General features: G+C 33.1%; 2 protein-coding genes across 8 annotated transcripts in view; one reads left to right on the top strand and one right to left on the bottom strand.

The window, feature by feature from the left end:
* Nucleotides 1-1,308, top strand: part of LOC114323870 (uncharacterized) — a 42,053-nt gene extending 40,745 nt beyond the window's left edge. For 4 of the 7 annotated variants that reach the window (XR_003626978.2, XR_014334936.1, XR_014334937.1 and 1 more), the window contains 2 exons: nt 454-543; nt 850-1,308. The gene's annotated coding sequence lies outside the window, so the exon portion shown is untranslated. The remainder of the gene's footprint in view (nt 1-453; nt 544-849) is intronic. The other 3 variants (XR_003627045.2, XR_014334938.1, XR_003651478.2) reach the window with 3 other exon arrangements.
* Nucleotides 1,289-3,317, bottom strand: LOC114323780 (protein DETOXIFICATION 55). The gene is made up of 2 exons (XM_028271484.2): nt 3,113-3,317; nt 1,289-3,012 (listed from the first exon to the last, which is right to left on the bottom strand). Exons 1-2 carry the CDS (start codon nt 3,263-3,265, stop codon nt 1,561-1,563), a joined length of 1,605 nt encoding a protein of 534 aa, XP_028127285.2. The 5' UTR covers nt 3,266-3,317; the 3' UTR covers nt 1,289-1,560.
* Between the last annotated feature and the right edge of the window lie 11,327 nt (nt 3,318-14,644).

Here is a 14,644-nt window from a genome sequence, read left to right as displayed (position 1 = left end):
TTTCTGTGGTTGATTTGGTTGGAACGTAATAGGCGAGTTTTTCAGGGTGTGGTTCATTCGTTTTCTTGGCTTCAAAGACATCTTATGGTTCTGTATAGTTGTTTTATTAGTCTAGTTGATCCGGATGTTTTGGCCTTACTAGATTTTGTTGAGGATTTGATATCTTAGTCTTTGGGCCTTTTAGGGGCGTCTTTCATTGTATTCTTTGCATCACCTTGATGCTTTTTTAATAAAATTTGTTTATTTATAAAAATAAAATAAAATAATATAGCGTGAAAAAAGGAGAGATCAGTTGCAGTACAAATTTGGAATAGGAAGGTAATTTAAAAATAAAGAATTTGAAGCACAAACCAAACTAGAAGGGAAATATAAAAGGAGATCTAGCTTGCAATTATTAATTTGTATAACTCTTTGACATGTAACTTACTTTCTTTGTATGCGTTTTTGTAAAAGGGCAACTTCAGCTCGTTTTGGTCTGAGGGAAATCTACATTGGGCAAAAGTTTGCAGACACTCACATTATTATCATGACATATTTCATTGGGTGAGATTCATGTGTCTATTCGGTGGTTAATATTCTAGTACCAGACTCCACATTTCTCTAGCACCAAAATTTATAACCCGCTGGCATGCATGCACGGTGGCTTCTCTTGCTATATCTCATTCATCTCTTATTACCCCTGATATTTTCTAGACTGAGTTTTGCTTGTCTATTGAAATTTAAGAGTAAAAGGGAAAAAAAATAAAAAACATGAAACAAGAATGAAAAATTAAATGTCTTGAAGTACCTCGATCCATGGGAGAATAATATGAGTGACTGAGATCTCTTTTACTTATTTTTATCTTAAAGGTTTTGATTCGATAGTTGTCTCCTGGAGATGTGGAATCAAGTGAAGTGTTGGAGTTATCAGAGTTGATGGATTCAAGACAGTAGAAATTGAATATCGGAGGAAATTCTCAAGCACTCAGAGAACAACGTAAGAAATAAACTAAATTTATCCTGTTCTTGTATGCCAGACCTAGGTCAAACCAAAAGGTGAGGCGACCAACCTCCTAATAGTAGGCTGAAAAGCAAAGGCCTCATGGTTCAGGCTGTTTGTGGCAGTGGGTATCTGTCATATATGATGGCATATTCATTTAGTGTCCCACACAGCTTTTTATGACATGTGGATTCAGTGCATGAAACATGAAGGATTGTTTTTTTAAATTATTATTATTATTTTCTAAGTACATGAAATGTTAAGATTGAATAGGCCCCTTGATTGGCCATGCCCAAGGAAAACTTACAATCATAAAGCTTTTTTTGAAATTAACATTGAACAGAAGGAATGACTTTTACATCTGCCTTTGAACAATAGGTGAATTTAAATCATCACCCGTAACTGCATGTGCATAGATCAAGACACTTTGAGATTTGCAGGGATAGAAATACGAGAAAAGAGAAAGTAAGAGATACACAACAGACATAGTATGACTTGACACAGTGAAAATGAGATTATACAGTTATCTTGTTAATGATATGTTATTTGTGGATGACAGTACATTACTTTCATAAGTTTGTTCACTTTTCAAAAGCTACCTCCTTGAGAGGTCCAAATCCTTCCTCACATTTCACTGTTAGATCTGCATGGGCAAATGCACAACTCCCTCCCACCAACTCTTTAGCCTTTATTGACTCTCTGTTCCAATCCATCTTGTATATCACTGTGAAGATTGAGATTACACATGCCACCTGAGCTGCTAAAAGCCCATAACAAAGGCCGGGAAACTCAAGTCTCCCAAAAAATGCCAAAACGATAGCCACTGGTGTACCCACCATGTAGAAGGAGTAGAAGTTTATACCTACACCAACGCTGGGCCTAGCACTTCCACGTAAAACACCACAACATGTGGTTTGTGGACAGTTCGCGAGCTCGCATAGCCCAATTATGGGTAGCACTGCCATTGTTAACTCTAGAACCTCATTATCCATTGTGAAAACTCTCCCCCATGCTTGTCTGCCCAAGGTGGTCAATAACAAGCCAAAACTAGAGGTTAAAAGGGCCAATCCTATGGCTACCACTGTTGCCAAACTGGCCTGACTTGGCCTGCCTGCTCCAAGCTCATTGCCTACTCTGGTTGACACTGATGCACTAAGTGCTGAAGGCAATGTATACATGAGAGAGGTGGTTTGGATTACTATTGCTGATGTTGCGAGGGCAACGTGAGGTTTGTTAAGATAACCAGCTAAAAGTGTCATGAACTCGTACCACCACCACTCCAAACAAACAGCTAGACAACTTGGTATAGCAAGTCGAAGAAGCATTCCCCACTCCTCCCCTGGCGAAGATGAAGAAAGTGGTATCATTTTTGTTACTAATGGTTGACACATAGGCTCCTTTGGCGTGCGAGTGTAAATTTTGTAGCCTAGAAGGAAGAACAATGTATTCATGTTGGTGACAAAGGTTGAAATTGCGATCCCGGGGATCCCAAGACCAAGAGTGAAGGTAAAGAAAATCGTGATGGGAAGGTGGAGAAGTATTGCGAATGAAGTGCACCACATCAGTGGCCATGTTGTCCCTTTACTACGTAAGTAGATACGTAGTGGGTGAAGAAGGCTATTAGCAATGAGATCCGGTATAGCATAGCGACAGTACAGGCTTGCAATATGTGTTATATCTGGGTTTTGATGGAGCCTAAGCATGAAAGGCTCTAGGTTAAACCATAACAATCCAATTGGTATTGAGGCTAATAGTAACATTACAATTGTTCTTTGAAGAGTGAGTGACACTAAAGTTAAGTTTCTAGAACCAAAAGCCTGGCTGCAAAGGGGCTCCATCCCCATGGCTAGACCTGATAGAACTGAGTATCCAGTGATATTGGTGAATCCAATGGCTAGTGCACCACCAGCTAGCTCAAGGCTCCCTAGCCTTCCCATGCACACAACTAAAATCATGTTTTTGAGATAGCCCACCAGGCCCATGGCCAATATAGGGAAGCCTATGTCAGTCATTCTCTTCAACTCATCCACAACCTGGAAAAATCATGGTACAAAAAAGGGTTATCACAATGTAATATTACACATTTAAATGGAAAGAAGATTCTTGAAGTTTTTAAAATTTTGTAGTCAGTACCTCTGGCATTGTCGGGTACTTTTGGGTTTGCTCTGCAGCCATCTGTTTTTTTTTTTTCTTTTTCTTTCTTTTTTGCTGATTCTTCTTTTTCTTGTCTGCTTGTGTTATTAGAGCCAGAGAGTTAATGGTAGGGATATTCTCTTGCTTACACATGGACAGAGTAGAGTGTCATTTTGAGAGAGAGGGAGAGATAAGAGTTGCCAGTGTCAGAAAAGAATGAGTAGAGCTTTATAATGGTGGGAGGTGGTGGGGTTGGAAATTTCTGTTGTTAAAAGTTTTCAAACAGAAGGCAGAGTGCTGTAATTTTTTTTAATAAAAAATTAACCTTTTGAGGTCAGGGGTCCCTGTACTGTGCTAACTATATTTTGTCAATTGTCCAAATAAATGAGAACATATCCACTTCCTTTTTGAAAAGAATCATGCTCAATGTTAAAATACCTAAACCTATATTCAAATGAAGAAATTTGGGTGGCAATAGATTGCTATTGTTGTCATTATTAATATTAGGGTAAATTACAAATACACCCCTTGAGGTTTTATTAAAATATGAATCGCCCCCTGTGATTTTGAAAATTACATTCCACCCCTTGAGGTTTCTAATTTCATAACAAATTACCCCTTTTATTAATAAATCATTAAGTCAATTAACAGTTTTTAATGATATTAAAAATATGTTTCAATTAATAATTTAGGTAATTTTATTATTGTAAGGGAGAACAATTATGAATTTTATTTTTTCAGTTAATTCTATTAAATAAAAAATTCTAGTAAGGAGGTATTTATAATTTTTCAAACCACAAGGGCTAATCTGTATTTTAAACAAATCTTGGGAGGTGTATTTGTAATTTACCCTTAATATTATTATTCTCATAACTGCTACTACTTTGAGGTGTGATTTTATTGCCTTACTGGTGGTGACTGGTCACTAGTTCCATATTGTGCTCTTGGCCTCTCCCTTGATATTCAGTATGTGATGTTTCGTTGCCTTGGAAAAAAACAAGCTTTGTTATTTCACCTATGAAGGGTAAATATATATAAAGGGTCAGATTTAAGGTTACAGGTGTTCATTTTCAAACCAAGGAAATCAAGGAAAATGTTAATCTTGCAACATTCTCCCTTGTTCAGACTTATTTTTTCATTGATTTTTTCCTATTTCATCTTCAAAAGTCATATGTGGTATGTGAAATATTTTATTTAACAACTATTGGTGTCAGGGGTGATGTACGAAGGGTCCCGGGGGGGGGGGGGGGGGGGGAGCTACTCCATTGATACTAAAAATGATGTGTTTGGTTGAGTTAAAATTAAAGATTTCAATTTGTGCTAAAATTAGTGATTTTGACTTCTTGTGAATTGTGTTAAAATTAAGTGATTTTAGTTGTGTATATATGGGAAAAAAAAATGATGGCATTAATAATGATACTACTATGGAAAGTTTTCGAAAGATGAAAATTTGTAGAAGAACTTAAGCATAGCTCAAGTGGTTATACCTCTAAGTTTCTAGAGGGAGGTTTTGGGGTTCAAGCTTTAAGAGAAGCATTGAATGTTTAGTAGTACTAACTTCCTAATCTGCTAATATTTTAAAACTTTTGTGATGAATATTTAGATTTTTATGCTTAATATTAGCTCAAAAAATTAGTATTATCTTATTGTTGTTGATTTTGGATAGAAAACTTTTGCGAGTGTAATATATAGTGACCCGCTGAATTAATTTCTTGGCTCCACCATTGATTGTTGTGATGTTATTTGATGCACCTTTTGGTTGTAGGGTCTTCAATATAATGAGTGGAGGTTTGGCAAAAACTGCCGTACCTTTCCTTAAGCTTAAATCATTAATTTAGAACCATATAAAAATCACTATTTTTTGCTGATATATGTGATTTTTATAAAGTCATTGAATTATTTGCATGCTAGGCAAAACACTTCTGTCACATTTTTTTGTTAGATTCCTTCAACGGGACATAAAGTCCATGACCCAATCCCTCCCTTACCCCACATTTCCAATACCAGCACAGAGCTTTTCCATGACAGATAATACAACTGACTTTCTCTCGATATCAGATATTTTTTTCTTTTTCTTTTTTATGAGCCTGGTTTCAATCAAGAACAATCACACATTCTCTCAGTTTTGGTTTATTTTTATTGGAATATAATATAATCATGGTAATAGTTGATGTTCTGCTTTGCTTGAAGTTGATAACATGAGATGGGGATTTCATTTGTTAGTTATTTTTGGACATCAAATTGCAAGTTTCTACTGCTCATAATGTCTTTAGTTGGTGGTATATGCACATTGATGTGTTTGTGTTACATCCTTGCATGTGTTAGGAATCCGAAACTCATATCTAGGATTGGTGAGACACGAAAAATAGAGATTAGCAAAAATACAAGAATTGTAAAACACGTCCACACGCAAGAATTTTGTTGTTCATTTCAAAGCTAGGGTTATGTCCACGGTCAATGCAGTTTCACTATGATCAGTAAAGGTTACAAGAGAGATACAAAGATCTCAACTACATAGACATAGAATTAGGGAACAAGTTACAAGTGCATAAATACTAAAAATACCTTTAGTTTAAATTCATGATTGTGTGGTCAGTGTCCAATACTTATTAGGATCTACACTACCCCAACAATATGGACATTACAATACTTGTGTGTGTAATATACATATTTAAATGTATGCTTGCTAGCAATTACTTAGCATACATTTGACTATGCATGCTTATGTTTATGGGATTTTCTTGTCAACATCACAAGAGTTTTACTAGTTTATGTCAATTTATATTTTCAAATAACATTACAATAGCTCAACTATATTTGGGTGTAATATGTGACATATCTATCATTAGTGACATCTTAACATATATTTATTGAATTTTTCCTCTTAATTTTTTGAAATGACTGTAAACGTGTCGTCTGTACGCCTTGAACTGCTTCGAATATAATATCTGAGTATTTTTTGTGTCATGTTAATAGACAGTTAACATGAGACAGTTGGACTGAATTCTAGGACTAAAGTAGCACCAAGTCAAAAGATTGGCATCATTTTGAAGCCATTGTTATTTTTCAAGAACTTTATTTTTGTTTATCTTCTCTCCAAATAGGAACTCTGACCCTCTTCAAAGACATATCACCCCCTTTCCTACTTTCTTTTCATGAAACAATGTTCTATTGATATATATGTATATATATCTTTCCTCCGTAATTTCTCAATTCCTTCTTCGATTCGCCAAAAAACTTCCAGTTTCTTTATTTGAGAAGCCTTGAGTCCCCTCTTTCAATAATCTGCTTCATAGTTTCCCATTCATAATCAATCACTTGCAATGAAAATAACCAACCTGTCACACTTCCATGAAACCATGCATGTGGCATTTGGTTACACCAAATGACCAACAAATCAATCCTTATCAACAATAATTATCCCCACACTCCTCATAATCTTGTACACAAATTGCACTTCAATTAACTTTTTTTTTTCTTCTTTCCCAACAATGTCAAATGTTATCATTCCTTCCCCACCCAATAGCCCTTTCAACAACCACCATGGGTATGGTTGTTAAAGAGGAAAAGGTAACCCATCTCCAAGGGTCACATCTCTCATTGTGTTGATGAGGTTTGTCCCAAAGTCTCAAAGCATTGTTTCTAAGCATTGGAAAAACCGACATATTTCTCACCTCCCCACTGTAATATATGGGTAAATTATTCTGCAGTCTGGGATCACCATGCCATTTTGATCCCGATCATTCATGGGGCTGCTTATAGCTTTTTTTAAAAAAATTAATGTAGATGCAACTTTCACTTGCAGCTTATGAGGCACAAATAATTTAAACTTCTGCTTTATGATTATTATTAGTTTTTAGCTTGCAACAAGCTTCACTAAACATGCTTAATGCTACGTACTTAAAAAAATTACCTCGAAAAGTATTTAGAAAATTACATCAATGGATCACATTTATTTTAGGTGTGGTTCACATCACACTAACTTTAAATCTACACAGAATACCTCACTTTTGGATTAATTTTCATAGTACAAATTCTGTGTACATAGGTAGCCAATTATGAGTGGTTGGAATAAAAAATAATGTGATAGTCTAGGACTATAAAATAATAAAAATAATTTATAAACAAAACATTTATGCATAAAACTCAACTAAAATGATGTGGTGATGTGCTAGTCATGTTTTTATTTATTTATTTATTTTTAAAATTATAAGACACTAATGGGTATTTTAGTTTGAGATGAAACGATCACAAAAATCACTTCATATGTGTGAATTTTGTAAAAAAAGTATGTGTATATATCATTACTCTAAAATAATTTATTGAGAAAGTCTGGGATTTGAAAAACCTATATGTAGGGGTGAGGAGGTTATCATTCACTAACCACCAATTACAGTACAGATCTCATTATCTTAGTCTAAAAAGCTTGGGCAATTGAACCACAAATTGGACCAAGGTTGGCATAAGATGCTTGTTCTATGCCCCACATATATGTTGGTTGGTTGGTTGTTTAGTGTCTTTTGTTGACAAGTAAAAGATGGTTTAAGCTTAAAAAATATCAAAAATTATATATATATATATAAAAGAACTACTCTAGAAGCTTAGTTTTTTTTAATCAATGAACACCAATTATAGTCAAAAACCAAACTCAATAAAGAGATTTTGTGGATCTCTAAGCATGAGTTTTGAAAATTTCTTACTAGATGTAGCACTTATTTTTCCTTTGTTCTACTTAGTCAACAAGCTTTCATTTATTTTAAGCCTTTACTATGATTGTAGTACCTCCATAATTGGAGTTGTTAGTGGACAGAATCGCCTTCTATTTGATCATCCACATTGCTTAGTCTCTCTGCCTCATCAAGTGCCACAGTAGCATATCCGAGGCGGTTCGAATTCCCTTTTCATTGTCATGTTTACTAACTTAAGGAGTGACTATTGAATCTTGAGTTTACCTTCCTAGGATGGGTCTAAAAGACTTTGTTTAGGATGAATTCTCGTTCATACAAAAGAAAAGACAAGGAAAATGTTATTGTAGGCATGTTCATTGAGTCTAAACAAAAATATCAAAATTTGACCGTTTAACTTTATTTACCATAGAATATAATATATTCACAAGGGTTGAATATTTGAACAGATTATGTACGGTCTGTTATAATAATGAGTGTGCATGTGTCATATTAAATGGTCAATAAAATCGTACAAAAAATAATAAATATAATAATAATAATTTTTTCACACATGATGCGTGCTTTGCGCATACATGGATCTGTGAAAAAAAAATTTAAAAATTAAGAAAGTAGATCACTCTTTTGCAACTTTTAAGATAGTAATCTAGATCTACTGTGTTTGACCTTTGATGGCTGATTATTCACATGGTTAAACTCAAGTGTTTTTGCTATTATTTTGTGTATGTTCTTCATTAAAAAAAAAAAAAAAAAAAAAAAAATTGGTTGCCAATTCTAAAAACATGAAAGAAAATTTTAGTGACTAAGAGCAACGAGCTGTACTTATCAAAATTTGACTAGAACTTAACCCAAAAAAAAAAAGAAAAAGAAAAAAGAAAAAAGAAAAAGAAAAAAACTCCTTAATGCCAAATGAGTTGTCAAGCCAAATGAGTTGTTATAATTTAGCAAAGTTGAGATTTTCAATCCATACTTTCTGTCTCCCTCTTTTGATGGCCCACATAATTACAAGAGATGCTAAAATGACAAAATGAGTTTGATAATTTTAAAATAACAATTATAAGAGATGTTAATATACATGTCTTCAAGCCATGTATTAAAATGAAGAGTGATCAGAACTTCTATGTTGAGAGTTTGATGTACATAACACTACCTCCTTATGCAAAGGATTTAGTTTTATATTCATAATAGAACAATCTTATTGTTATCACTGATACACCGAGTCCCCAAATACTCTTTATCTATCATGCTATTGTAATCTAATGTGAAACAACTTGCAAAATGAGAAACTAACTTAAAAGGACTTCTAATGGCAAACTATTTTGTGGAATAGTGAATTCAGTTCGGTGGGTATATATACACAGTTCAGTACCATGCAGTACATGGTCTTTATTGACATTCCCATCTAAAGTATTGATTAGTCTTGAAAACTTTGTCGTCAAATATGTCCCCTTCAAAGTGTTGTAAAGGTCAACAAATGCAATCTAAGCCCATAGATTTGTTTTTGAATAAATCTTATGTTAGATTAGAATCACCGTGAAACTCTCTGATAGCTTGATCTATGTTATTGTATTTTTTTTTTAATAACTTAAACTTTCATAATCAGTAATGATCTAATATGTTATCAGGTTCTGATTTCATCAGACCAAGAGGGGCTAGTGCCCCCTTCTTAATTTTTTGAAACTCGTTATTTTGAATCAATTTTCCTAAACCAAATCAAAATCCAAAATCAGATTGGTTTAGGATTTTTGAAAACTCATTGAAACTCATTAATTGAGCTGTGGTTTTTAATATATATTGCTTTTAGTTTACCCCTTCTAAAATTTTATATAAGCCCCTTACATTTTTTTATTTTTTATTTTTGCATATAAAGCCTTGTAATTTGACCCTCTAAAATATTTATTTGTTAGATAATACCCCTTTGATATATTATATATTACTAACAACTTCCCTCTTTTTTCTTTAGTCTCTCTTCTTGTGTATATATATATGTATATGGCATTTTTATCCTTATATTTTGTCTCACTTGGATCAATTTTCTGACTCCCACACTAGTTTTTGGAGATCTTAGATTTGAGTTTTGTCGCTTTCGTTATCTCTGTTATTGTGCACTTTGTTTCGTCTATCTTTATGTACCTTATTTCTCAATCTGTTGCATATAAAGAGGAATATCAGCTCAATATATATTATTTGACTAAAATTTCTCAATAGTTTAAACTTTTGAAACTAGTGATCTAACATGCAAATGTAGGGAGTGCACTTGATCAGATTATGGATACATGTCTCAGTTATGCCATTAAATTGGTTTTTTGAATGATGGTTTTTATTATCCGTAATGAGCCCTACTGGACTTTATGTTGGTCTTTTCATAATCCCAATTCTATATGGACATATATGATCTCTTACTTGAAAGACCTTTAATGGTTTTGGCAAGTTTTATTGTTCAAGCATTTATCTCTTAAGAGTGATTGATGAACCCTCCTATTGCTAGCTAAACATGATTATGGACATGTTTGGTGAACATTATTGCCAGTTAAAACTAAAAAAAAAATCTAATTCAAAAAAATCTCATCTTTTTAGATGCAATTTAGTAACGCTGTTAGTTCTTTGTTATCTATAAATAGGAAATATGTAACAAAAATACAAAAATTGTGTGGTACACATATTTTTAAACATACTAATGCAAAAAAAAAAAAAAAAAAAACACACACATGTTTGATGAGTAGTCGTTCATAGGCGATGGTAGGAGATGCAAGGTGCCCAAAGGTGGAAGTGGTTGGTGGCGGTCTCCAACGAGGGTGGTTTGTAGCTGTTGACCGGAGGTGATGGATTGCATGTGGGAAGATCACGAAATGAAAACATCAAGATCTTGATTTTGTTATCACTTTTTTTAAGTACAAAAAAAATCTAATAATAAGTTTTTTAATTTTTTTATGAAATACTTTAAATGACTCATAAAAAAAAATGTCACAATTATCTCATAAACTGCATCAAATGCGTTATGTGAGTTTGTAGTAGTTTTTATGCGACAAGAAGCATTGCTCATAATATATGACCTAACCTTTTTTTTATTGGGTAATTTTACATAAATGAAAGAACACAATCTTATCATGGGATTGAACAAAAAAAACGGAGTACTAGAAAGTTTGGATTGTGCCAAAAGAGTCTCTGGAATCCTAATATCTTAATAATTGAGTGAATTATTGGATAGTTTTAAAATATTTTGTGATATTATTTAGGTAGCATTTTTAATAAATGAGAAATTATAAAATTCATGTTGCTCGACTACTAGTAACAGTGGATTAGTATTATCCTATTCGTAAAATGTTTTACTGTATTATTAATTAAAAACACAATATGAATAATATTAAATAATATTTCAGAATTAATGAATAATTATTTATTACATAGAGTTGGTTTAGGGGTCCCAAATCCCAACATGGCATTTGGTATTAGGTGAAAGATGGAGGATTTCTAAATGTGAAGACTTAGTTAGATTATCCCAATTTAGCTAAACATGTATGCAAGCACTTGAAAGTATGTGGAGAAGAAGATGGTTGATAAGAAAAAGAAACATATTATAATGTGAAGAATGGGCTTTTTAGGTCCCATAAACATGTGACTTGACATTATCCTTAATTTCGCTACCTTCCCTTTTTGTACCCAACTCAATTCGAACTACTGAAATGTCCAAAAGCCCACTGGGGAACATGGGTTGGGGTCACAAGTTAGTGAAGTTGGCATTTGGCACAGCTTATGAATTGGATTTTGTATTTTATGTAACAGATATATCATGCTGGTGTGTGTATCCTTCTGAAGTGTGCCCTTCTAGAGGCATCCTCGGCTCACGTTAATAATTCAAGCTCTTCATTCTGTATAGCTAGTTGAGTAGAATATTCATATAAAAAATTAGGATGATCAAATATCGATAATCACATAATCACATGTCTTTTTTTTTATATATATAAAAAGCAAGTATGATTTTAGCAACAAATTCTCAAATTTTTAAATACAAATATAATTTGATCACATGAATACTGATATTCAATCAATTTGATTTTTTGCATAAATAGTTTTCTCCGTGAGTGATCATTAAATTGGGCCTGGAATAAGGTCCACCAAGGCACAACAGACCCGTTTCCCTCTCACGTACAAGTGGGTTTAATGTGAGCTCAATAAGTGTGGGCTTCATAAATGTGTGGGAGAGGGGTACACTGCCCTACTACACAGTTCTAAAATTGGGCCAATAGGCCTCTGAGCATTGGGCCTTTATATTGATGGGCCTTCTTAAATTTTGTATGTGCTTGTGTTGTGGGTCTGATCACCATGTTCTGCATGATGCTAGCTTGGGCTTTTGGGCCTCTTCGAGGCTTGACCTTTTTGCCAATTGACTTTCCCTTAAAATTGGGCCAATAGGCCACCTAACATAAAATAATAATTACCACTAATAGATCTTATTAATTAGACCTATTTATTCAAAAGTTTTGAGTGAATTTTATTTGTTCATTATTATTATTTTTTTTAACCCATTTACTCCTTGTTTTGATAATGAATTTTTTTTGAGACTTTTATTAGATGTGTTTTGTATTTGTAGAATAATAATTTGAGACTGGTAATGAAACTAAAAAAATTATCAAAGTGATAAATAATTAGGATAATTTGACTTTTGTTTGTTAGTTTTGATTTATTTTTAGTTTATTTGTATTAATGTTATCAAAATATAAATATAATGTAGAAGTGTAAAATATTTTTACAATAATAAAAGTTAGAATAGAACATTTGATAAGTAAGTTTCGATTGACGCACGTTTGTAAGTATGCGACAGATTATCTTGAAATTTTTTTGCTCTTACCACTTCTCTAATTTTTTCAACTCCAATAACAACAGGTAGATATAGGGGTGTAAATTTGGCCTGACCTAGCCCATGGGCCTCGCAGGCTCCTGCCAAAATTTGGACTTGGCCGAGCTAGCCCATGGGCCAAAACATTAGGCCCAGGCCTAGGGGTATTCAGGCCTTGGGCGGGCTGAAGGGCCGACTCAGTGGGCCTGGCCTCGGGTTGAGTCTTGAGTGGGTCTTAAGCAGACCGATGGGCTGGGCCAATGGTGGGCTTCAAAAATGATGGTCCAGGCTCAGGCCCAGAGCTCAAGCTCGGACCTAACCGGGCTGCGGACGGGTTTCAGGCCATCCACGGGCCACGGGCCATTTTTACACTCCTAGGCATATACATAAACAAAGACAGAAACGAGAGATTACAAACCTAACATTGTTTTTCCCTATCCTTTGCCATTTCTATTTCCAAGGAAACATGTAACAAAAAAAAAAAGGGGAATTATATTGGCATTGTATCAGTGAAAAGTATTTACCAAAAAAAATAAAATAAAAAAATATTAGGTTAAATTATCAATAGATTTTAATAGTTGGACTTAATTTCATCAAGTCTTATTGATAATAAGTGTTATTAAAATTGATAATTAATAATTTTTTTGTCACGATTTTTATAAAATATTGCTAAAACTTATAATTAGTAATTTTTTTTTAAACTGTCATTAAAATTTATAATTAGTGACATTTTTTGTGACAAAATTTTTAAACTGCTTTTGAAAATTAACAATTAGTGATATTTTTTAATAATGTTTGATGACTTATTGGACAATAAATCTATCTATTATGATCTATACGTAAGTTTCCCAAAGTATTATAAATATTAACAATTAATATCATAAATTTTTTCAATATGTAATAATTTTTTAAAAACCACCTTTTGAACAATAATTTCCCTAATAAAAAAAATAGGCACACGATTGTAATGGTTTGGGGTGATCGTGAATTGGGTTTAGCCAGGTGGCATCTCATTAGCCATCCGTTCAAAATTAGGTGGATTGAAAAAAATTAATCTGTATCTGTCCATCGGTTTAGCGGATGAATATAATCGATTTGGCAGTATGAAATTTACAAAATTTGGACATTTTTTTGAATTATAATTCATAACGTTTACAATTTTCAATAACTAATAATCTGAAAAAATATGTATTATTTGTTTATAATAGACCATGGCAAAAATATTATTTTCTATTTTCACAAAACATATATGTTATTATTTTTATTCTATGCTGTTAGCAATTTCTTTTGTTTTTTTGAATTTCATCTACGGACAGATCGGGTTCATGCGGGTGGAGGATGATTGATCCTCCATCCAAACCATATCCATGGATTTTGAAATATTTTATCCGCATTCGTTTGTCGGAAGACATGCACTCGTCCAAAATCAATAGGATTGGATCGGTTCGGTCAAGTTGGGTGGACATTAGATGTGTTCGCGGTTTAGTTGCGGCCGGGAAATCTCTAATTCGCTATCTGTCCGGCGGATGGGCGGATTGAAAAAAATCAATCCATATCTGTTCGTCGAATTGACAGATGTGGATTGAGCGGATTAGCGGATGGATGCGAATCGGTTTGGCAATTTAAACTTTTACAAATTTTAAACATAATATAACAACTGGTCAACATTTTTTTTTTATAACAATCCAACTCAACATAACTAAAAGATTATCAAGTAAATTGTCAAATACTAATAATAAATACATATAAGAAAATTATACATTATCAAAACTATTTCATTACTTTTTTTTATTTAAAAACTATTTAATTTGATTTAAAAAAAATGACAAAATTAAGTCTTATATTTTCTACACAAAAATACTAAATATCAACCTTTGCCATTTGATAAAAGGATTTCTAAATTGAAAAAACAATAGAATAGTTAAATTATTTTTTAATTAAAAACACAAACAAAATATCTAAATAAATTAAAAATACAAAATTTTACAAATTATTAAGGGTACTTGCGAT

This window comes from Camellia sinensis, chromosome 7 (genome assembly GCF_055761805.1).
Source record: "Camellia sinensis isolate YWXY chromosome 7, ASM5576180v1, whole genome shotgun sequence".
Classification (NCBI taxonomy): Eukaryota; Viridiplantae; Streptophyta; class Magnoliopsida; order Ericales; family Theaceae; genus Camellia; species Camellia sinensis.
This window is presented reverse-complemented; position numbering and strand designations above follow the sequence as displayed.

Excerpts from the sequence above, each read along its gene's own strand:
- LOC114323780 (XM_028271484.2), bottom strand. The coding sequence starts at position 3,265 with ATGTGTAAGCAAGAGAATATCCCTACCATTAACTCTCTGGCTCTAATA. Across the intron at positions 3,013-3,112 it reads AGTACCCGACAATGCCAGAG|GTTGTGGATGAGTTGAAGAG; the intron begins GTACTGACTACA and ends TGATTTTTCCAG.